The 24,530-nt window shown below is 41.4% G+C and overlaps 2 protein-coding genes, 1 non-coding gene and 1 pseudogene across 30 annotated transcripts in view; all 4 read left to right on the plus strand.

The window, feature by feature from the left end:
- UBAP2L (ubiquitin associated protein 2 like) overlaps positions 1–8,008 on the plus strand; it is a 46,259-nt gene extending 38,251 nt beyond the window's left edge. For 5 of the 26 annotated variants that reach the window (XM_012791205.2, XM_076000174.1, XM_076000168.1 and 2 more), the window contains exons 25-27: positions 4,200–4,267; positions 5,761–5,955; positions 7,218–7,854. In XM_012791205.2, the coding sequence (XP_012646659.1) occupies positions 4,200–4,267; positions 5,761–5,955; positions 7,218–7,313 (359 nt within the window). In that variant the 3' untranslated portion in view covers positions 7,314–7,854. Of the gene's footprint in view, positions 1–798; positions 1,201–4,199; positions 4,268–5,757; positions 5,956–6,373; positions 6,775–7,217; positions 7,855–7,887 lie in introns of those variants that run through there. The other 21 variants (XM_012791214.2, XM_076000177.1, XM_076000178.1 and 18 more) reach the window with 10 other exon arrangements.
- Positions 8,009–9,153: 1,145 nt separating this feature from the next.
- On the plus strand, positions 9,154–11,870 carry HAX1 (HCLS1 associated protein X-1). 3 transcript variants are annotated; one of them, XM_012791216.3, is made up of 7 exons: positions 9,154–9,321; positions 9,859–10,109; positions 10,287–10,474; positions 10,927–10,978; positions 11,152–11,258; positions 11,380–11,470; positions 11,615–11,870. In XM_012791216.3, exons 1-7 carry the CDS (start codon positions 9,269–9,271, stop codon positions 11,698–11,700), a joined length of 828 nt encoding a protein of 275 aa, XP_012646670.1. In that variant the 5' UTR covers positions 9,154–9,268; the 3' UTR covers positions 11,701–11,870. The 3 variants fall into 3 exon arrangements, with proteins under 3 accessions (XP_012646670.1, XP_012646671.1, XP_012646672.1); XM_012791217.3 differs by lacking the exon at positions 9,154–9,321 and adding an exon at positions 9,350–9,587; XM_012791218.2 differs by lacking the exon at positions 9,154–9,321 and adding an exon at positions 9,582–9,670.
- A 5,857-nt stretch (positions 11,871–17,727) lies between these two features.
- LOC142869750 (uncharacterized) lies at positions 17,728–17,827 on the plus strand (annotated as a pseudogene).
- Positions 17,828–18,153: 326 nt separating this feature from the next.
- On the plus strand, positions 18,154–18,257 carry LOC142869780 (U6 spliceosomal RNA). The gene has a single exon (XR_012918341.1). It is a non-coding gene; the product is annotated as a U6 spliceosomal RNA (small nuclear RNA).
- The last annotated feature ends 6,273 nt before the right edge of the window (positions 18,258–24,530 follow it).

A 24,530-nucleotide genomic window follows, 5' to 3' on the forward strand; every position in this document is an offset into this window, starting at 1 on the left:
GAGGAAAGTGTAGGAATCCTCTGGATAGATACTGACCTAAAAGATACTTAGCCTATCCCTTATTTCCATACCTACAGTTTCCTCCTCTTTTGGAGGGCAGGGAGTGAGAAGCAGTCTTTGAATAAAACAATTTCATCTACTTTTTTCAGTGACTTGTAGGTGAATATGGGGAGTAGGTTGCTGTGATTGCTAGGGCGTTGAGGGATGTCCTTCAAAGCTGTCAGCTCAATTACAGTTTCATGGTGATTTGGATGGAGCAAGTGGGCTCCAGGTGGGTAAATTGCCCAAGGTTTTCAATAATTGGGAAACTGTCTGAGCTGACCACAGAGGGCAGTAAGGCTAGGAACTAACAACCAAGATGGAGCTTTGAATTGTGTTGTAGGACTTAGAGTGATGACTTAGAGTCATGATTTAAATTAAAGAAATCCTGAGAAGCTTCATTGAAATTTATTATCTACCTCCTTGTGGCCACCCCTTCACAGAGCAAGGTTCACCCTAATCCTTGGTGGGGAGAATTACAAGCTTTTTGACTTGGAGTGGCCCCATTCCGAGAACATTAGGTATAAGTCTTAGCTGGAACAGGTTCAAGAATTTTAAGAGGTAGGTGATTGATAATATAAGAGAACTGGCATACCCGATCATGGAAATCCTAGCTTCTCATCTCCCTTAAGATTTCAGAAATCTGTTGTAACAGCCCTTTTGAGAACCCCCAGTTCCTAACCCCACAGAGGGCTCTTGTCATTCTATTCATCATCAACCTCTAAATTCATTTATTTTTATGTATTTGATTCCTTTTAGGAAGAAAATATCCACCCCCTTACAAGCATTTCTGGACGGCTGAGAGCTAATTTGGCCCAAGGCTGGGGGCTATGTTTTGTGTGTGTGTATAAATTTGCACTGAAGTCTTGTTTCAGAAACCAGACCACTGAGGAGAGCCTGCTGAGCTGAGGCCATGGCCTGCGTGGCTTGGGGAAATGAGTTGGTGGATACCTTCTGGGCTTTTGAACTTGCCCCTCCCCCATTTCCCTCTCCCCCATGTGTCTGACCCTGTCTTACCCATTTCGAGTTCAAGTGGTGCAGCACCTCCGAAGCATCAATGCACACACCTGCTGTTGCTTTTGATTTCTGGAAGGCATGTAGTTTCAACTTGTAACAAAAATATTTGTAGTCTTCAATAAACTGTGGTATTTCTTTAGCTAACTCTGGCGTTCTTTTCCGTGCATGTCTTTCTGGACACTAGGAGCCAATGTTGTGCTGTGTGTGGATGAAGGGTGGAGGGTGGCCTTTTCAATCAAACCCCAGCATAGCCCAAGTACTGTTAACTTTTCAGTATGATGGTTTTATTAAGGTGGGGGGAGGGGAAACAGCCTCAGTTTCCAGCCTATTGATTGGTTGGTAAAGAAAACTATTCCTAGAAAATCCCTGATTCCCCATGCTTATATTGCTTCACTTTTCCATTTAGAGCTTCCCTTTGCCTCTGACATAAGCAGAGGGGAAAGGACAAATAAGTTTGGAGTGTCATGTTATGGTGAAAGGCAAAATAGATGGTGTTCAGAGCTGTTAAAGAAGTATCTTCCAAGGCTTAATTCCCACATCTGGTTCCCAAAGGCCAAGTGGCTGAGGTCTGATAAAAGTTCTTAGTGATCAGCTAGTTGATGACTCGGGCTTTGTGGAAACTGTGCTAGCCTGGCACATGGTCTTAGTCCCTCAATGGTTTATTAGAGATTGTGGATTATAAGTCGTTTTGCACCTTGTGGGTGTAGCTAAGGATGTGTGGGAGTGGTTTGGTCAGACATCTAGAAATTCTAATCCCCACCCAGTCCAACCATCAGCCCTTTGTTTATAGAGTTAACTTAGAGAGTGAGATCACCACCCTTGGTTAATTGGAAACCAAAGTGTTCAGCTTTCCTTGTATTTGTTCTCAGCCCTCTGGAATAATTTTGCTCTGTGGAATGTAACAATTCCCCAGGGGCTCTCATGCTGGGAGAGATTGGTTCTTGTTTCTCCTCTGTGCCATCACATCGTGTTGGTATTATCACTGTTGGGAGTGGAGGATAGGCAGGATGTTGGAAGGAAAGCAAGAGAACTGAAGATCTTTCTAATAACTGGTGAGGGGTAGAGAAATCCCATTATTTTCTAGGGTCTATAATGCTTACATTGATGCTGTTGTGGTCACTACACAGAGTATTCTTATTTTTCCTGCATTTCCAGTCCCTTTAACCCCATATCCAAGATAAGGCCTCTGGACTAGAAGCTAGAAGTTTTTACCTAGCCTAATATTTAGAAAGAGTGAGATCAGGTAAGGCCATGTTGGAGCTAAATTTCTCATGCCACCCAGCTTGAGAATCCAGTTAGTCATTTTCCCTCTCCTATGTAGGCAACCTAGCCTCACTTTGCAGAGGGTGACTAAATAAGCTTTTTTTTTTTTTTTTGCCTTTGAGGTAAAGATAAAATTGTTGTCATATTACCTTAAAAATGTTCTACTTATGTCCTCTTTTTTTCCATCTTCATTCTCAACCCTTCCACATGAACCTCCTTATTAACTTAGATCTTTTCCATAACTGAACTCTGTTCTTAAAAGTTATGCCTATTACCCAGTGATTTCCTTGATGGGTACCTGGAGTTTGAAAGGGAAGGGAAAAATTACTCCATTAGCTCCTTAAGAGGTTCCTATATTGTTGCCTTTTACTTCAGTGCTTTAAGGTGTAGAGAGTTGATACTTGAGAGATTGAGAAGTATTTTCTCTTGCTTGGTTTCTGAAGTTCTGTTCTTTTTCCTATTTGGTGTTTGCTCCTCCCAGGAACTATCTGGACTTATGATGTAGGAGGGTTTTCCAATGCCCTTTCCATTTTTATTGGGAAGATTTTTAAACTGACTGTCCAAGGTGGGCTTAACTTTTGAAGGCTACCTTTGTCCTACACTTTGGGAATATTTGGGTTCTGGAGTTTGAAGAGGGATTGCTGTTGAACTATGGGTGAATGGAGGATTCCTTATTTGTGATCTGGTCACTTGAGCACAGCGCCTCTAAAAAACTTTTCCAACAAAGTGCTTCTAACAGCAGAGAAAGAATGTGTACCTCTGAGGAGAAGGATCCAAATGCATAGAAATGCAAAGATTTTCCTGGAGCTTCACTTTATCTTCATAGGAACTGATACATCTTTAAAAAAAAAAAAAAATCATGCTTTACAAAGGTCCTTGTTAAATTACTTTTCCTCAAATTGTTGTTTAAAATTTGAAAGTTTAAAAGATACTAGATTATTTATCCCATGGCTTTTCATATCTCCTTGACCCATTTCCCTATAACCTAGAAATTAGAGTGTAGTATGTGTATTTGTTTGAGGAGTACAAATTAAAATGAGGTATTGTACTACTCTGGTTTCCTTAAAGTTGTAGTGATAAGGAGTTTTTTCAACAGGAAACATGGAAGTTGGGGTATGGGTTAGAGCTTTTATCTCATGGAAAAGCTGAAGTTGTAAACTAAAAGCAACATTTGGTTTTTGTGCTCTACCTATGCGATAGGAGATAGCCTACTGTCCACTTTTCCTACCACTTCTCACTCCACTGTGCTTAGGGTTTAATTGTGTACATGGAAATTTATCTTTGTGCGAGCCCTTTAAATCATAAGTATATAGCCTAGAAGCTTCAAGACTGGAGAGGCTGGACTAAGTGAGCTGAGGCTTTGAAAATGAAAGTGCTCTTAGGGATTAAATTGGACCACTCCTTTAGTTCCTACTTTCTGTTGTTGGGGCATGGATTTTAAGCACAAAAATGTCTCTTCAGAGAGAGAAATAGCCAGACTACTGAAGTCTTCAGGGGTAGGATGAGTGTAGTTTGGGTAGATTGATTTGAAATGGACATTAAAATTAAAAGTTTATTACATTCCTGTTGGGTTTTGACACAAAAGTGTTTTGAAAATTGTATATCCTAGTAAGGCTTGGTTATTAACCCTTGTCCTCCAAAAAACAACTTGCCTCACTCTCTCATACATATACTCAGCACACTACTGGAAAAAGCAAAAGAACCTTTAGGGAGACTTTGTGTCATGAACTCATCTCTTAGGACTAATGTGAAGCTGGAAAACAGACCAAAATTCTCTTGCAGTGGTATAGCTAGAAAGGCTACAGATATCACCACATCCCAGAAACAGGGACCAGGCAGCTAGCTGAGCTAATCCTCCTGTCTGTTTCCTCCTCCCCTAGGTGTATCAGTCACCTCCAGTAACACGGGCGTGCCAGATATCTCGGGTTCTGTGTACTCCAAAACCCAGGTAGGTGCCTGGCTCTGGACAGAAGTGTTGAAAAAGAGAGATGGACGTAAAGGAGATGGAATTGAAATGGTAGAAATACAGTGGACAAGAACAGCCTTAGAAGAGGTGTCAGGAATCCCATTCTACCTTTTCTAAATGAATGGTCTTATCTACACTTCAGTTTCTCTTAAGAAGTTTCAATTTTAGCCCTCTGTGAAAAAACAAGAGAAATGTAATAGGAAGGTGAGGTATGGCAAATTGTTGTAATGTGTCATGTGATTTACTGTGCAACTATCCTGGCCTTTTTACCAACCTACTCCCAAACTTTTTTCATAACTTTCCAAGAGAATGAATATGAGAATGAAGGGAAACTAGTTAATTCCATTCTTTGTGAGTTAATCTGTAATAAAAAGGGGGAATGGGAAAGGAGACAACCCCTATAACTAAGTGAAGCGTTTTGAGTTATCCACAGGTTTGTGTTATGTTGCTTTTATCCCCCATCAACATAAATAAAAGCTTGTGGTTGCTCATGTCCGTAATCCCAGCACTTTGGGAGGCCAAGGCAAGGATCACTTGAGTCCTCCAGAAGTGGAGATCAGTATGGACAACATAATGAGATCCTCTCTCTACACAAAATTTAAAAATAGCTGGGCGTGGTGGCACATGTCCCAGCTACTTGGGAGGCAAATAGTTTAAAAGCTTGCTATAAAGTATTAGAGGTTTGGAGGAGTGCTTCATGACCAAGACCTTCAACACTTCAGACATCTCAGTATGTATGTATTTCTTTTGAAATATCTAAGGAGTTCTAATTTCTGCCCAACTCCAGGAGTAGGGATACCAAGAGTAGTCAGCAAATTTCACTATGTTCATATATGACATATAATTTTACAAAGTGCTTTCACATTCATCCTCTTATTTGAGCCTTATAACAGAGAGCATCCCTTATATATGAGGAAATTGAGGCTGAGAGATTGAGTAATTTGCCCAGGATTGCATGGCAATTAAAGAGCAATGCTGGAGGCCGGGCGTGTTGGCTCACGCCTGTAATCCTAGCACTTTGGGAGGCCGAGGCGGGCAGATTGCTCAAGGTCAGGAGTTCAAAACCAGCCTGAGCGAGACCCCGTCTCTACCAAAAATAGAAATAAATTAATTGACCAGCTAAAAATACATATACAAAAAATTAGCCGGGCATGGTGGCGCATGCCTGTAGTCCCAGCTACTTGGGAAGCTGAGGCAGTAGGATCGCTGAGCCCCGGAGATTGAGGTTGCTGTGAGCCAGGCTGACGCCACAGCACTCACTCTAGCCTGGGCAACAAAGTGAGACACTGTCTCAAAAAAAAAAAAAAAAAAAAAGCAATGCTGGAACTGAGACCTGAATATCTGATTTCAGGTGCACTGTCCCTTCTATGACACCATGCTGCTTTCTGAGGGTGGGGGAGCTTGGGCTCAGAAACTCCCAGAATTAGTTTGCTGATCCCTTTTACTCTCTCTCCTCCTGGCCTCCTGGATAGCAGTCCTTTGAGAAACAAGGTTTTCATTCCGGTACTCCTGCTGCCTCCTTCAACTTGCCTTCAGCCCTAGGAAGTGGGGGGCCCATCAATCCGGCCACAGCTGCTGCCTACCCACCTGCCCCCTTTATGCACATTCTGACCCCCCATCAGCAGCCGCACTCCCAGATCCTTCACCATCACCTGCAGCAGGATGGCCAGGTAATAGCCCCTTTCCCCTCTCTCCTTTCCCTTCCTCTTTCTTCATATCCCTTAAAACTGCCTTCCCTTTCCTTTTCTTACCCTTCCTCACCACCACCTTCACCCAATCCCTCCCTAGTGCCAGCCATGGGCCACAGCACATACAGACACAAGCGCACATAACATGAGCGGCCGGTAAAGGAAATTTCAGCGAAGGGGCCAGATGGAAAGCTTTTTTTGCCCAATTCCTTTGGTGCCTCTCTTCCACACCTCCTCCCATGCCACAGTCGTCCTGGTCCCATCAGACCTGGGTCACACCTCCCCTCTTACCTCTCCCAGCCTTCCCCCTTCCTTGGCATTATAGCTTTCCCTTCTAATGGTGGAGTTCTATTGTCAAAGTTTGTCCCTTTATTTTCCATATATCCTGGTTCTGCCTCAGCTACCATATTTGCAGATGATTCTCTGTTGCCAGCGCCAGCAGGAGGAGCAGGTAATGAAATTGAATGATGATATGCTTGAACCCACTCCTTTTCAGTCTCCATTTCACCTCCACAGCCTCAGGGAACTTGAAGAGAAAAGACTGCGCGGTCACAAATCGGGATACACAAACACAAACACCTTGCTGAGCTCTCTGGCCTCCCTTCCTCTCTCCTCCCGTCCCCAACACCCTCTTTATATTTCTGCCCTTCCCCAACTCTGGAAAACACTTGGGTTACTGGAATGGAAAAGATTATTGGGACAGCATCTGAAGCCTGAGGCCTCAGACTGTTTCTCCTGCCTTGCTTGAAATGGACTCAGATGTGATGTGTGGTAGGGGTGGGGATTCGTGGGGTGGTGCAAGTAGCCACTTTAGAGCTTCATCATGGAGCTGGCTGGGGAGCTAGAATAAGGGCTTCTTGCTCTCAAAGACAGCTTTCCAAATTGAGGCATTCATGGGAATCAATGAAAATGAAATTGCCTGTGATCACTCATCTCCAAGAACAGGGGAAGGTGGTAAGGTAATGGGAGAAGGTAGAATTGAAAATAAGTGGAATTGACTCACTATCTTGTCTCCAAAAGTGTCTTGCCCTCTTCATCTTTTCCTTATTTAAAGGTCAAAAATGCCTTCTTGCTTGTAAGAGAGGGGCTCTAGCCACTGTGTAGACCATATTTTATAGTTGAGAACAGTAGTAATGGGAATGGGAGAGCAAGACAATTTGCACATCTCCACCCAAAGATGTTACAAATTTGTCGAACTAACTAGATACTTTTTTCCTCCCCATCATCCTCCCATTCCCCTGCAGACGGGCAGCGGGCAACGTAGCCAGACCAGCTCCATCCCGCAAAAGCCCCAGACCAACAAGTCTGCCTACAACAGCTACAGCTGGGGGGCCAACTGAGGCCCTGACCCTCTTCTCCTGGTCCCATCTTCTGAGAGGGCTTCTCAGCCTGGAAACTATGGAAACAGCATCAAAGAGAGAAAGGAATGTGGGGGGGTTCCGCTGCCCCCCACCCCCAGCGGCCCACCCCATGCCTCGGCTTCATGTCTGTCCCATTCCCATACCATCCCCACCCTGTTGTATGTATTATAGGATTTGTATTTTCTCCTTTTTTTTTTTCCTTCCTTTCCTCTTCCTCCTCCTCCTCTCCCCTTGCATTCAAGATTATGAAACTTTGCTGTGGGCCTTGCCCTTCCTTCACTTTCTCCTGTTCACCCTGGTGGTGTATGGGTGAGGTGGGGAGGGAGGACCCCCAAATATATATCAGCCCAACAGCCCTAAGTCTCCTCCTTTATTATTAGGAAAACAAAACAACAACAAAAAAATGGCGTCATATGAACAGCATTGTCAGATGAATTAGTTGAAGTGTTCTTTTTTTTTGTACTGTGTCCTCAAATTTAATGGATTAATGTGTCTTGTATATATAAAAAGAAAACCTCTACCTTCAGCCTCTGCCCATTCTTGCTCCGTCTAGGATATCCTCAGTCTCGTCGATGACCAGCTTGGTGAATAAGTATTACTGTACCAACCGGGCCTCCTCTAGCAGGCCCCCGAAGGCGGTGGAATAAAATGAAATCTTCGCCCTTTAAGAACTCCTTTGACCTTAATGTGCTAGTAGTATCTTGTCCTTGAGGGGATTCCCTTCCCTTCCCCCCTAAGAATTTCATAAACTGGTGACTGGAAACAACCACCATAAATCTTTATTTCATCCAGAAACTGCTACATCTACAGCCGATTTCACACAGTAAAGGGAGAAGGATAAAGGAGATTGGGTGGAAAGGGGAGAGGATTAAGGAACTGACACCATTTCAAAGGAAAAAACAATGGCTTTGTGGAGTTTTAAGTACAACTTAGATGGATTCGGGCAAATAAACTGAAGAGCAAAGGATGCATTGTTGTCTGGCAAAACTAAAGCTTGGGGCCCATTACTCCTAGAAATAGACTAAAGTACTTTTTGCATCTTGGGTGCTTTCATGTGGCATCGCTATACTCAAACCCTTTAAGAGTCTTGAGCAAGGCCTGGCGCCTGGATGGGTACAGGAAGGCGAGGTGGAGAGACTTTGAAAAAATCAATGATAGGAAAAAAGAGATACTTATGGCCCCAAACTCTTCCTTACCAGGACTTTCCACTATCTTCCCGTCCCTTAATTTCTTACAAATCCTTTATCTTGCTGGTTGCAGAGCCTGCTTGGAAAAATTAAAAGAATCCTTTATGGTTATGACAGACTCCTTCCTAGCTGGAGAGGAGGAAGTTATTATGTCCTTGCGTCCCCATGCCTTTATCACTACTCAATTCTGGGGAATTCAATACTAGAAGGAGCTTAGTGAAACGTTTTTGTCCACCCCGATACCAGATGGCACCCGAGTCAGTCTAGAAACAAAGAGGACCGAGAAGGAGTCAAGGTGGCTTCCACTGGCCGTCCTCGGGTGTGGTTAGCCTGGGGGTGAGGAAGGGTCTCACACCGGTCCATTAGTGCGGTTGGGCTGCCCTCTGGCGGCTATACCAGGGTACCGTCAAGAATCAAATCCTCGAAAGACCTTTTTGGACTGGGTTGGTCTGCAGGAAGAAGAATCAAGTTAGGAGGGAGGCGGTTATTGGAAAATGAAAGTCCGTCATGCCCCACTTCCCTAACAGGAATCTGGCCTCTGAAAGGTGGGGTAAAGTAAGTCTTCAAATATGTGAGCCTTTCCACGTCCGGCTGCGAGTCGTTTTACGACAGTGTGGCCGGATCGCGGGCTTGCTTTCCGGCAACGTAAACTGACGCTTCGCTCAATTTCCGACAGCGTAGCACAGGCAGCCCCCTGGTGCGAATGGGCCACGGTAGGAGTTCGAAGGTTCGAGTCCCAATACGGGAATGAGCCTCTTTGACCTTTTCCGGGGGTTTTTCGGCTTTCCTGGACCTCGGAGGTGAGAATAGGTCCAGCTCGGACAAGGGTGGGGCCTTCTGGGGAGAGCTTGACCCCTTACGCCATATTTTTGGAAAAACACTCTCTTCCTCACTGCTTCAACTCCTACGGAGAGGACAGAAGTCGAAACATTGAGCACTCACCCCGTGACCGCGTTGGTCGTTAAGAGGAGAAACAGCACTCTAAGCCTTTCTCCAGCCTGGGATGATGCAACAGGGACACGGGCGGGGAAGACAATGGGGATCCGGGGAACAGGACAATGAGCAAGTGAGCAGGACCTTGGGGGAGAGGGGAGTGGCTGGGGGATCCTGAAGAAAAACCGAGGGGAGGTGTTTGAGGGGAATTGCGAGGTGAGGACAGACTGATAAAAACAAAATCAGAAAGAATTGTCAGCTGTTATGTTTTGATTTGACAGGTAGTCCTCTCACCCTCTCCCCATCTTCCCAGACTCTTGCTTTTGTCCCACTTTGCCACCATGAGTTGAATTTAAGGCTTAAGTAGTGCTGAATCTTGGTGGCCAATCTGCCTCCACTCTTAGCCACAGAGATCCCTTTTTTGGAGGGATGACTCGAGATGAAGATGAAGATGAGGAAGAGGAGGAAGAAGGAGCCACATGGGGCCCGAGGTTTGATGGTCCCCAGCCCCCTGAGGAATTTGGCTTCAGCTTCAGCTTCAGCCCAGGAGGAGGGATGCATTTCCACGATAACTTTGGCTTTGATGACCTAGTACGGGATTTCAATAGCATCTTCAGCGAGATGGGGGCCTGGACCTTGCCTTCCCATCCTCCTGGTGTGTGGCTTTCCCTGAGGGAGAACCTATGGTTTCTAGTGGGTTGGTGGGGGAAATTAGGAGCCTGCCGGGAGTAGTTGGGGGATGGGAAGTGTAAGAAGACTTGATGATTTCCAGGGAGATTTAAAGAGCCCAAGTTCTTTCCCACCCCAGCATCCACCTTCCAACTTTCTGCAGAACTTCCAGGTCCTGCTTCAGAGACACCTGGTGAGAGACTGCGGGAGGGACAGACACTTCGGGACTCAATGCTTAAGTATCCAGATAGTCACCAGCCCAGGATCTTTGGGGGAGTCTTGGAGAGTGATGCAAGACCTGAATCCCCTAAACCAGCACCAGACTGGGGGTCCCAGAGACCTTTTCATAGGGTGAGTACCACCATCTGGGTCTGAAATGAGAGCCTGTGGGAGACCACTAATAAAGGACAAAGACTGGAATCCTTGAGTGAGTCTGATAGACTTGGGTGGAATCGTAGGCTCTCCACTTAGTGTATTTATATGTTTTCTATATTAAGCTTCTTGTAGGATTTTCTTTGGGAGGAAATGGGTGTTCTGCTGTTTCTTAAAAAAAAAAAAAAAATCACTGGTCTAGATGATTCTTGGATAAGGCAGGATTGTTTGGGGAGGGTAGGAAAGTATTTCAGGAATGCTTTTTGGAAGAAGAATACATAAAACAGCCAGGAGGAAGGAGTTGGGAAATAAGAGTATCCTGAATGGAACTGTTCTCTTGGGGAGAGGGGTTTTGGAGCAGTTTGGGGTCCATGACTCTTCAAGTTTCAGATTGGAAGGTATCTTTTTATCTACTGTGGCTTCTTCTGCAGTTTGATGATATATGGCCTGTGACCCCCCATCCTAGAGCCAGAGAGGACAATGGTGAGTCTAGAGGGAGAGGACATTTACCAGTCCTCTGTTATATTATTCTCCTGAAGTCCTATCTATTCTCCCTCCCTGAAGTTTCTTCCTGCCACACTTGTCTTGTCTTTTTATTTTTTTTTTTTAACCGTGGACCCTTTCCCTCCTGGTTCTTCATATCCCTGCCCTTCCAGATCTTGATTCGCAGGTCTCCCAGGAGGGTCTTGGCCCAGTTTTACAACCCCAGCCCAAATCCTATTTCAAGAGCATCTCTGTGACCAAGATCACCAGGCCAGATGGGGTGAGTTGAGAGAGAGGGTAAAGGAAACTGGCCAGGGAATGCCCTGGAAAGGGATCTGTGTAAAGAAACCACTGAACATAACCTTTAGTGATGTTAGGAATATGGTGGGGACTCCTTGTAGATAGTGGAGGAGCACCGGACTGTGGTGGACAGTGAAGGCCGGAAAGAGACCACAGTAACCCGACAAGAGGCAGACAGCAGTCCTAGAAGTGGTAAGTTAAGAGTATGAATCAAAGGGGTCCATCTAAGACTCCCTGGGGAAGGGGAATCTTACTCTTCTACCCTTTAATATTTCTCTCCTGTGTCTCTACCTCAGTCTCTTTCATTTAGCCTATGTGTATGACTTTCTTCCTTAGATCCAGAATCACCAAGACCTCCAGCTATGGATGATGCCTTTTCCATCCTGGATTTATTCCTAGGACGTTGGTTCCGGTCCCGGTAGCCTTGTTAACCCTCAGTGGCCTTCAGGTCCATTCCACCTCCCATCGGTTGCCCATTATCAATACTCTTAGCTTCTCCTGCCACCTTAGGGCCTTGGGTATGTGGAATAGTGAATTGGGGGTATGTCAGTATGTTACCCAAACTGACCAATAAACCCTTTATTTATGCTAATTCCTTGGTCTTGGTTTTGTCAAGGCTATTTCACTTTCTAGAACCGTTTAGGGCTTCCCAAATTATCTTGGGCCCCAAACTTCTCCTTATTTCTTAACTTTTTGAAATTCAAAAAACCTGAAATCAAAACTTGATTTTTTTGTTTTTTGAGACAGAGTCTCACTCTGTTGCCTGGGATAGAGTGCCATGACATCAGCCTAGCTCACAGCAATCTCAAACTCCTGGGCTCAAGGGATCCTCTTGCCTCAGCCTCCCGAGTAGCTGGGACAACAAGCATGTGCCACCATGCCTGGTTAATTTTTTCTATATATATTTTCAGTTGTCCAGCTAATTTCTTTCTATTTTTAGTAGAGATGGGGTCTCACTCTTGCTCAGGCTGGTCTCGAACTCCTGAGCTCAAACAATCTACCTGCCTTGGCCTCCCAGAGTGCTACTATTACAGGCATGAGCCACCGTGCCTGGCCCAAAACCTGATTTTGATAGAAAATGATTTTCCTTAGAAGATAACTACAGTTAATCCTAGGAAGATTTTTAGAAAGAAATGCATCAGATTCCCAAAAAAAGTAGGGATAACTGCTTCCTTGAGTATGGGATCACTGGATAGTTCATGAAATAATTTGAGGAAGTACATGGGGAAATATTTCTTATATTACTGGCTATGTTTTTGTTTTTAGAGTATTAGAGGAAATATAACTAGCACAAACATTACTAGGTCTTTTTTTCATTAAAAAAATTTTTTTTTTTTTTTTTTTTTTTTACTACAAGTTCTGAGATTTTATCATTAAAAAATTTTTAACACTATGGTTAAGTGTGGGAGATCTTACACAATTATTTACATCCATCCATTCCCTCTGGAAGCCCCACGAAGATGACTGCAAAGGAATTTTTCTAAAGAGGCATATCACAAGAACAAAGGACAGGAACTAACAGTAATGAAACTTTGTCATTTGGGGGTTATTATATCTTTTGGGAATATAAGTTGTTGATTTATTGTAGCTAAATTAATCGTTCCTTTATGGCTAGTGCTCCATCTTTTAGAAATCTCTTATAACCTAAGGTTAAAAGGACTTTTCTGTGTTATCTGCTGTAAGTTTTATAGTTTGCCTTTTTCATTTAGGATTTTAAATACCTGGAATTTATCTTTGTATATAGTATGTACCTGGGGACCAATTTCATTTTTCCCCCATTTGGAAAAAAACACATACAAATATCTAAAACATTTATTTATTTATGAACACACACGCACATCCCTATTCTCTTCTGTTAATTTATTTGTCTATCTTTGTGCCTATATCACACTTTTAAACACTATAGTTATGATTTTTTGTTTGTTTTGAGACAAATTCTAGCTCTGTCACCCTGTCTAGAGTGCAGTGGTATTATCAGAACTCACAGCAACCTCAAACTCCTGGTCTCAAGGAATCCTCCTCCCTTAGCCTCCCAAGTAGCTGGGACTACAAGCATGGACTACCACACCCAGCTAATTTTTCTATTTTTTATAGAGAAAGGATCTTGCTCTTGCTCAGGCTGGTCGCAAACTGTAGTTGTATTCAGTAGAACAAGTCTTCCTACCTTTTTATTTTTGTCTTAACTTCTCTACTATATAAGAATAAAAGTGATTTTCCTAGTTTTTTAGAATTCCACCATAAATATAAATGGAGCTGGCTGGGTGTGGTGACTCACATGTGTAATCCCAGCACTGTGGGAGGCCAAGTTGGGAGGATTGCTTGAGGCCAGGAATTTGAGACCAACCTGGACAACACTGAGAGATTCTGTCTCTACACAAATTTTTTTTTTTTTTTTTTTTTTTTTTTGAGACAGAGTCTCGCTTTGTTGCCCAGGCTAGAGTGAGTGCCATGGCGTCAGCCTCGCTCACAGCAACTTCAAACTCCTGGCTCAAGTAATCCTGCTGCCTCAGCCTCCCGAGTAGCTGGGACTACAGGCATGCAACACCATGCCCGGCTAATTTTTTCTATATATATTAGTTGGCCAATTAATTTCTTTCTATTTATAGTAGAGACGGGGTCTCACTCTTGCTCAGGCTGGTTTCGAATTCCTGACCTCGAGCAATCCGCCTACCATAGCCTCCCAGAGTGCTAGGATTACAGGCGTGAGCCACCGTGCCCGGCCTCTACACAAAATTTTAAAACTAAATAAATGGAGCCAAAGATCACTAGATATATGAGGAAAGCCTCTAACAAGTGATGGAGACTCATACAAATAAAAGAAGCAACTTGGAAGAAACAGAAGCTATGCAAAGAGATACAAACTTAGCAAGTATATCTTTACAGTACTTAGAAATATGACATAATAGGCCGGGTGCAGTGGCTCACACTTGTAATCCTAGCACTCTGGGAGGCCGAGGCGGAGGGATTGCTTAAGGTCAGGAGTTTGAAACTAGCCTGAGCAAGAGCGAGACAACGTCTCTACTATAAATAGGAAGAAATTAATTGGCCAACTAATATATATAGAAAAACATTAGCTGGGCATGGTGGCGCCTGCCTGTAGTCCCAGCTACTCGGGAGGCTGAGGCAGCAGGATTGCTTGAGCCCAGGAGTTTGAGGTTGCTGCGAGCTAGGCTGATGCCACGGCACTCTAGCCCAGGCAACGGATTGAGACTCTGTCTCAAAAAAAGAAAAAGAAGAAAAAAAAAAAGAAATATGACATAATATAGTGTATCCATAAAACCAGAACAGGATGCTATAAAGAGGAATAGGCTGAGCACAGTGGCGTGTACCATAATCTCAGCTACTAGGGAGGCTGAGGTGGAAGGATTGCCTGAGTCCAGACGTTCGCTTTAGCCCAGGAGTTTAAGACCAGCCTGGGCAACATAAACTCTATCTCAAAAAAAGAAAAAAAAGAACAAAATAAGAACTTTTGGGACTGGGTGTGGTGGCTCATGCCTGTAATCCTAGCACTGTAAGAGGCTAAGGCAGGAGGATCCCTTGAGTTTAGGAGTTTGAGACCAGCCTGAGCAAGAGCAAGACCCTGTCTCTACTAAAAAAAATAGAAAGAAATTAGCTAGACAGCTAGAATGTGTGTGTGTGTATATATATACATATATATGTATATGTATACATATATATATATACATATATATATATATATATATATATATATATAATTAGCTGGGCATGGTGGCACATACCTGTAGTCCCAGCTACTAGGGAGACTGAGGTGGAAGGATTGCCTGAGTCCAGACGTTCGAGGTTGCAGTGAGTTGTGATCATGCCACTGCACTCCAACCTGGGTGACAGAATGAGACCCTGTCTCAATTTAATATAATTTTTTTTTTTTTGGGTAGAGATGGGATCTTTACTGGCAATGGTACAGGGAGGGAGGAAAGGAGGAAAGGGAGATAGGGTTTCTCACTATTGCCTAGACTGGTCTCGAACTTTGGCCTCAAGCAGTCTTCCCACCTCAGCCTCCTAAAGTGCTGGGATTACAGATCTAGCCACCATGCCTAACACAAATTGTATTCTTGAAAATTGCTAAGAGGGTAGATTTTTAAGTGTTCTTACCACACAAACACAAACAATAAATGGTGTAATTCGTGTTAATTATCTTGATTTAGCCATTCCACAATGCATACATATGTTGTACACAATAAACAATACTTTTTTTGTCAGTTAACAAGAGGAAGCCTAAAAGTCAATAGTCAGTACTTTCAAAATACTGAAGAAAATTTATTTTTAATCTCAAATTGTATGCCCATTTAAACTATCTAATGGAGTATAGTGGACATTTTTATACATGAAAATTCTCAGGTATTTGTCTCATGTACTTATTTTTTTTTTTATAGACTAATCAAATGCAGGATTAAGTAGGGGAAAAGAGTAGAACAAGGACTTTGATTTCTGACTGTGAACAATCAATTGAGAGAACTCAACTACCCTTGGACCAGACTCATGTACCTATTTTTAGGAAATTTCTAGAGGAAGTGCAGCTTTATTTAGGGATCTCTCATTAGAGAACAGGAGATACAACTCAAAAGAGGGGAAAAGAGGCCCCAGAATGATGAAGGGAGGTTCTATGATACAGCTGTGTTTTAGATAGAACAAATGGCTCAGGCTGCAATATGTCAGAAGGCTCCAGAAAAAATGTCTTCAAAAAGATGAAACTAAAAACCTGGTGTTTTTTAATTATTAAAGATTTTAAAAATTGTGGGGTAGGTGAATTTGGGGTTGAATAAATGACAAGTACCTAGAAAACTAAGCTAACAAAAAATGAGACAGTTACCATAATAACTCCATGGGGGGGCACACAGGTAAAAAATGAGTTAAATTACACTATACTATATGGTTCAGCTTTAGATAGCATTATATTTATCATGATAGCACAAACAGTTTTGTTCTATACAAAAGCATAAATTGTCTGTTTTGGGAGGATGAAGGGACTGGAAACATGCATGTATTTGTTATGGAGGAATAGTGTGTAGCCAAATCCTTATCTTCTGTAACATAAAGTCAGTAGAGGCCAGGTGTGGTGGCTCACACCTATAATCCTACCACTCTGGGAGGCCCAGACGGGCGTTTGAGCTCAGGAGTTTGAGACCAGCCTGAGCAAGAGTGAGACCCCATCTCTACTAAAGAAAATAGAAAGAAAATAGCTTGACAACTAAAAAAAAAAAAAAATATATATATATATATATATATATATATATATATATGTATGTATATATATATATATAATATTAGCCAGGCATGGTGGAGCATGCCTGTAGTCCCCAGCTACTTGGGAGGCTGAGACAGTAGGACTGCTTGAGTTCAGGAGTTTGAGCCTGTCGTGAGCTAGGCTGATGCCACGGCACTCTAGCCCAGGCAACAGAGTGAAACTCTGAATAAATAAATAAAGGCAATAGATAGTATCTAAAACAAAACAAAATAACAAGCAGCACTATAATCATATTATTTATTTATTTATTTTGGAAACAGAATCTTTGCTGTGTCTCCCTAGGTAGAGTACAGTGGTGTCATAATAGTTCACAGCATCCTCAAACTCCTGGGCTTGAGCAATCTTCCTGCCTCGGCTTCCCAAGTAGCTGGGACTACAGGTGTGTGCCATTACACCTGGCTAAATATTTCTATTTTTTGTAGAGACAGGGTCTTGTTCTTGCTCAGGCTGAGGCGAGAGGATTGCTTGAGCTTAGGAGTTTGAGACCAGCCTGAGCAAGAGTGAGACCCCAGCTCTATTAAAAAAAAAAAAAAAGAACCCAAATTTGTTACAGTCTCTTTTATCTAAAATGGTTAGTTACCAACCAAAAATTATGAGACATACAAAGAAACATAAAACAGTGGCTAATATCCAGTATTTTAAAAAGTCAATAAAAGCTGACTCTGAGTAGGCCCAGATGTTAAATGAATTTGGCAGATAAAGATTTCAAAACAGATATTATAAATATGTTCAAAGAATTAAAGAAAAAGTTTTGATAATGACTCAATAAATAGAGAATCACCATAGAGAAATAGATGCTATAAAAAAGAACCAAACAGAAATCCTACAATTGTAAGGTACAATAACACAAAGGAAAAATTTACTAAATGGACCCAACAGCAGAAATAAGAAAGTAGAAGAAAAACTTAATAAACTTGAAGATCAATAGAAATGATCTAATCTGAATAGCTGAGATAAATATGATTAGAGGAAAGTGAATAGAGCCTCAGAGGCCAGTGGTACATCAAGCATATCTATATACATGTAATAGGGTCCCAGAAGACAGCAGAGAAAGGGTCAGAAAAAGGGTTGAGGAAATAATGTCCAAAAACTTCTCAAATTTGATGAAAAACATTACAGACCAAGAATCTCAACAAACCTCAAGACACATCATAATCAAATTACTTAAAGACAAAGACAGTGCTTGCTTTTGTAGCATATATACAAAAATTGGAATGATACAGAGATTTGCATGCTCCTTGTGCAAGGATGACATGCAAAGTCTTGAAATATTCCATATTTTTACATGTAAGAGAAAAAAATAAAGTGAATATACTATATGTATAGAGTATTACTGCTGTGTTATAGACACACACATGAAAAAGTCTGTGAGCAACAAAGAATGAATTAAAAAATAAGTAGAAAAAAGACAAAGACAAAAAGTCTTGAAAGCTGCAAGGAAAGAAGGCTCATCAAAGACCGGAAGAACTATACAATTGACAGACGTCTCATCAGAAATAATGGGAGTAAGGAGGCAAAGGAATGACGTATTCAAAGAGCTGAAAGAAAATAAGAACTGCCAATGAAGAGTTGCATGTTCAAGAAGACTAGACTTCAAAAATAAAAGCATGTGCTTGCTTTAGCAGCACATATATTAAAAATGGAATGATACAGCGAAGATTAGCATGGACCCTTTAGACAAAATAAGATAAAATAAAAGCAAAGTAGACATTTCCAGATAAACATAATTTGTTATAAACAGCACTACAAGAAATAAAAGAGGAAGTCTTTAAGGTTGAAAAGAAATGAGACCAGATGGTAACTTGAATTCATGGAAGGAATGAAGACACCAGAAATATATAGAATACTGTGCGTCTTCTTCTCTTAGTTTTCTTAAAAACATGATGATTGTTAAAGCAATAATTATAACACTGTATTGTTGAGTGTATAACATATGTAAGTTAATATATCTCATAAAGAGGTAATATATTTCACAATATTGACATAAAGGAGAGGGAGGGAATGGAGCTATATTGGAGTAAGTTTGGTCCAGGACAGTAAAGAAGGATTAGGGAAAGATGAAAGATGTAAGGTACATAAACAAAGAGCAAAGTGGCATGTACATAAATGCAAACGTCAATCATTACATTAAAGGTGAACAGATTAAATTCCAATCAGCAGGCAGAGATTCTCAAACTGGATAAAAAAGCAAGATCCAACCATATGCTGTCTAGAAGATATACACTCTGGAATAAAAGACACACATAGATAAAAAAGGTTGAAAGTAAAAGGATAGAAAAAGAAATACCATGCAAACAGTAACCATAATAAAGAGTGGCTATCTTAATATCTGGTAGAACATGCTTTTCTTTTTTACAAAAAAAAAAAATATGGTAAGAAATATTACTAAAAACAAAGAAGGGTATTTCATAATGATAAAAGGGTCAAGACATCAGGAAAATATAAAAATTATAAAAGTTGTTACCTAACCACAGAGCCCTAAAATACATAAAGCAAAAATTGAGTGATGGCTGGGTGTCGTGGCTTACGCCTGTAATCCTAGCTCTCTGGGAGGCTGAGGTGGGTGGATTGCTCAAGGTTAAGAGTTCAAAACCAGCCTGAGCGAGAGCAAGACCCTGTCTCTACTAAAAATAGAAAGAAATTAATTGACCAACTAAAAATATATAAAAACAATTAGCCAGGCATGGTGGTGCATGCCTGTAGTCCCAGCCACTTGGGAGGCTGAAGCAGAAGGATTGCTTGAACCCAGGAGTTTGAGGCTGCTGTAAGCTAGGCTGATGCCATGGCACTCTAACCTGGGCAACAGAGTGAGATTCTGTCTCAAAAATAAATAAATAAATAAAATGGAGTGGCAAGGAGAAGTAGACAATTTAACAATTATAATTGGAGGTTTTATACCCCTCTCTCAGTATTGATAAAATAACTATATTGATGGTACATGATGGCATGTGCCTCTAGTCCTAGCTACTTGGGAGGCTGAGGTGGGAGGATCACTTGATCCCAGGAGTTTGAGGTTGCTGTGAGCTATGATTGCACCACTGCACTCCAGCACTCCAGCCTGGGAAACAGTGCAAGACCCAGTTTTAAAAAGAAAAAGAAAGTATAAGGATAACTAGACAGGCTGGGGGTGGTGGCTCACGCCTGTAATCCTAGCACTTTGGGAGACTGAAGCAGGAGGATTGCTTGAGGCCAGGAGTTTGAGACTAGCCTGAGCAACAGTGAGACCCACGACTCTACAAAACACTGCAAAAATTAGCTGGGTGTGGTGGCACATGTCTGTAGTCCCAGCTACTCAGGAGGCTGAAACAGGAGGTTTGTCTGAGCCCAGGAGTTTGAGGTTGCAGTGAACTATGATGACACCACTGCACTCTAGCCCCAGATGACAGAGTGAGATCCTGTTTCAAAAACAAACAAAAAAAATAATAAAAATAAAAATAACCACAAAAAGCTCCACAGATTTGAACAACACTATCAACCAGCTTGATCTAACTGACATATTTAGAACATCCAAAAAGAGCCAGGAACAGTGGCTCACACCTGTAATCCCAGCACTTTGGGAGGTTGAGGAAGGAGAATCACTTGAGCCCAGCCTGGGTGAGTCTGAAGCCAGCCTAGGCAACATAGCCAGACCTTGTCTCTACAAAAAATTAAAAAATTGGCCAGGCATGGTGGCTCGTGCCTGTAGTCTTAGCTACTTGGGAGGCTAAAATAGGAGGATCACCTCAGCCCAGGAGTTTGAGGCTACAATGAGCTATGATCATGCCATTGCACTTCTACCCTGGATGACAGAATGAGACCCCATCTCTAAAATAAAAACACAAACCCCAAAAGAGCAGTATACATTATTTTCAATTGCACACAGAACATTATCAAGGATAGGCCATAAATAATTCTCAATAAATTTAAAAGTGTTGAAGTCATACAAAGTATATTTTCCAACTACAAAAGAATTAAATTAAAAATCAATGACAGAAGGAAATTTAGGAAATACCCAAATATTTAGAACTTAATACACTTCAAAATAACCCATTTGTCAAAGAAAAAAATCACAAGGGAAATTAGAAAGTATCTTAAACTGAATGAAAATAAAAACATCCTATCAAAATATATGGGATAGAGCTAGAGCAGAATTTACAACTGAAATGCCTTTATTAGAAAGGAAGAAAGGCCGGGGGTGGTGGCTCACGCCTGTAATCCTAGCACTCTAGGAAGCTGAGGTGGGAGGATTGCTCAAGGTCAGGAGTTTGAAACCAGCCTGATCAAGAGTGAGACCCCATCTCTACTAAAAACAGAAAGAAATTAATTGACCAACTAAAAATATATATACAAAAAATTAGCCAGGCATGGTGGCACATGCCTGTAGTCCCAGCTCCTCAGGAGGCTGAGGCAGTAGGATCGCTTGAGCCCAGGAGATTGAGGTAGCTGTGAGCTAGGCTGATGCCACGGTACTCACTCTAGCCTGGGCAACAAAGTAAGACTGTCTCAAAAAAAAAAAAAAAAGAAGAAGAAGAAAGATTTACAATCAATAATTTAATCTTTTACTTCAAGATGCTGAAAAAGAAGAGTTGATCAAACCTAAAGTAAGTAAATAGAAGAAACAACATAGTAAAGATCAGTATGGGCTGGGTGTAGTGGCTCATGCCTGTAATCCTAGCACTCTGGGAGGCTGAGGCAGGATGATTGCTCGAGGTCAGGAGTTCAAGACAAGCTCTGAGCAAGAGCAAGACCCCATCTCTACTAAAAATAGGAAGAAATTAATTGGCTAACTAAAAATATATAGAAAAACTTAGCTGGGCATGGTGGCGCAGGAGGCTGAGGCAGCCGGATCGCTTGAGCCCAGGAGTTTGAGGTTGCTATGAGCTAGGCTGATGCCATGGCACTCACTCTAGCCTGGGCAACAGAGTGAGACTCTGTCTCAAAAAAAAAAAAAAGGTTCTTTGGAAAAATCAACAAAATAGACAAACCTTTAGCTAGATTGACGAAGAAAAGAGAAAACATACAAATTACTGAAATCAAGAATGAAAGAGGGGACATCTCTATATATACTAGAAATTAAAAGGATTATAAGGGAATATTATGAATATATATGTATGCCAACAAGTTAAGGGAATTTAGATGATATGGAGAAAACTCTAGAAAGACTCAAATTACCAAAGCTGACTAAAGAAAAAATAGAAAATCCAAATAGACCTATCCAAATGTCACGTAAAAGAAAAAGAGTTAGAATTTAAAATCCTCTCCCTACACACACACACACACACACACACAAAGCCAGCCCAGATGCTTTATCGGTGAATTATTTTATTATTTTTATTTATTTTTTTCTCTTAAGAAACTCACAGTCTATTTTGTTGATGAATTATAATCAAGCATTTAAGGAAGCAATAATACAAATCCAGCATAATCTCTTTCAGAAAACAGAGAAAGAGAATGACTTCCTAACTCATTTTTCTGATGCCAAACCCAGAGAATAACATCACAAGAAAACTACAGACCAATAACCCTCATGGACATAGATGCAAAATTTTACAACAAAATGTGAGCGAACTGAATTCATCAACATATAAAAGATATTATTCACCTTGACCAAGTGGGGCTTATCCCAGGAATATGATTGGTTTAACATTCAAAAATCAATTCATAAAGTAAGTCACATTAATACCAAAAAGGGGACAAAACCCACATGATCATCTCACTAAAGGCTGAAAAAGTATTTGAAAATCCAAAACCTTGTCATGATAAAAACTGGACAAAGTGGCTGGGTGCAGTGGCTCACACCTGTAATCCTAGAATTTTGGGGGGCCAAAGCAGGAGGATTGCTTGAGGTTAGGACTTTGAGACCAGCCTGAGCAAGAGCCAGACCTCATCTGTACCATAAAAAACTAGAAAAATTAGCCAGGCTTGGTGGCATGTGTCTGTAGTCACAGCAACTTGGGAAGCTGAGGCAGGAAGTTTGCTTGAGCCCAGGAATTTGAGGTTGCAGTGAGCTATGATGATGCCATTGCACTCTAGCCTGGCTGATGGAGTGAGACCCTGTCTCAAACAACAACAACAAAAAATTCAACAAACTAAAATCCTCAACCTGATAAAGGGTATATACAAAAACCTACAACTAACATCATATTTTATGGTGAAAGATTGAAGCTTTCCCACTAAGATTATAAACAAAACAAGAATATCTGCTCTTACCATTTCTATTCAACATTGTACTGGAGGCTCTAGGCTAGAAACAGAAATGAAAGACACGTGGGATGGAAAATAAGTAAAACTGTTCTTTCTTTGAGCTGAAACTGCAAGGAAAAAAACAAAAAATAACAGAAAAAAACCTGTCTTTATTCACAGGTGCTATTACCTTATATGTGGAAAATTCTGAGGAATCAACAACAAAAGCTATTGGAAGTAATAAGTGAATACAGCAAAGTTTCAGGATACAAGAACAAAATGCAAAAGAAATTATATTTCTATAAATTAGCAAAAAACAATCTGAAAATAAAATTAAGAAAAAAATCCCATTCATAATGGCATAACAAAGAATAAAATACTTAAGAATAATTTTGACAAAAAAAGTGCAAGAGCTGAACATTGAAAACTGCAAAAATTAGCCAGGCTTGGTGGTGCATGCCTATAGTCTAAGCTATTTGGGAGGCTGAGGTGGAAGGGTCACTTGAGCTCTGGAGGTCAAATCCAGCCTGGGCAACATAGCAAGACTCTGTCTCTAAAAAAACAAAACCTACAAAAACTGCTGAGAGAATTATTTAATACAATCTAAATAAAGGGAGATATATACCATGTTCATGGATTGGAACACTCATTAAGATAGCGATTCTCCTCAAATTTATCTATAGATTTAATGCAATCTCTATCAAATCTCAGCAAGGTTTTGTTTTTGAAGAATTTTTTTTTATTTATTATATTTTTTCTTTATAATCTTTAATTTCTTCTTTTTTTTTTCTTTTTTACTACTGGTATATATTCAAAAGAGTTGAATGTTTTTGAAGAAATTGATGAGCAGTTTCTCCTGTTCTGGAAGTGAGTCCAGCTAGGTCACTTTTAAAAGTTCACAGGGACATGATTGATGCAATCCCTACAGATCATCTTCTGTAGGCCTCTTGCAATCACCCACTATTGGAGGTGTGAAATCCATGCCATTTTAAGTTATTGTTCTCAAATTGACTTGCGGTTCTTTCCATTGAGTACCTGAGGGGCATTTTGGAGTTTTCTGGTTTTCAAGTCTATCACATACCCTGTTACTTTTTGTTGGGAGCTGTCCCGGATACAGGAGAGTTAAAGTGCGGTTGCTGCCCGGAACACTGGGGTCCTTGAGACATAGCACCTGGCGCCTTGACTCAGAGCTCTGACATTCTTGACCTTTCTTCTAGCTCACGGAGGGTGCTGGAGATAGCAGTAGCAGTTATAGAAGGTCACTGAAGTAATCCTGTGCACACAGCCCTCGTAGCTTATAGCCCCCCAAAGCCCTGCACACTCCTTTCCCAGAATTGTTAATTACGCTTGGGTGCTCTTTTCCTTGAACTGTCTGAGTGATCATAGTTGAGTATTTGTAGCTTTATTGATATCAGAAGAAAGTTAAGTTGTAGATTAGAAAACTGCTTAAGCAAGGAAAAGGGCTATCAAAGTGACGCATGGTTGAGAAAAAACAAGAACTGTTGTGTTTTCTGGTTTAATGAAGACATGTACCACCTGTTCCAATGCATTTCACTTCTCCTTTGTTCTTATCTGTATAAATATAGCAACTGAAATAAACGAGGCACGGCAGTCACCAAGGACTCCGTCCTTCCGTCCCCATCTTTTTCTTGTCTCTTCATTTCTCAGCCTCACCCCCTAACTCCAGGTGCCGCATGTCACCGGCTGGCTCCGGCAACTTTTCTCTGTTTCTTCCTGCACTGACACTGTTACTGCATAGGCCTAATGGCTATTAATGTTTAATGTTGTTCCTACACACTTGTACTATAGAGTTTGAAAGTATAC

Source organism: Microcebus murinus, chromosome 2 (assembly GCF_040939455.1).
Source record: "Microcebus murinus isolate Inina chromosome 2, M.murinus_Inina_mat1.0, whole genome shotgun sequence".
NCBI lineage: Eukaryota > Metazoa > Chordata > Mammalia > Primates > Cheirogaleidae > Microcebus > Microcebus murinus.

Bases quoted from the DNA above. Each gene is read 5' to 3' on its own strand.
- HAX1 (XM_012791216.3), top strand. From the start codon at position 9,269: ATGAGCCTCTTTGACCTTTTCCGGGGGTTTTTCGGCTTTCCTGGACCT. The intron at 9,322-9,858 runs GTGAGAATAGGT...CTCCACTCTTAG, and splicing joins GGCTTTCCTGGACCTCGGAG to CCACAGAGATCCCTTTTTTG. The intron at 11,471-11,614 runs GTAAGTTAAGAG...TTTCTTCCTTAG, and splicing joins AGACAGCAGTCCTAGAAGTG to ATCCAGAATCACCAAGACCT.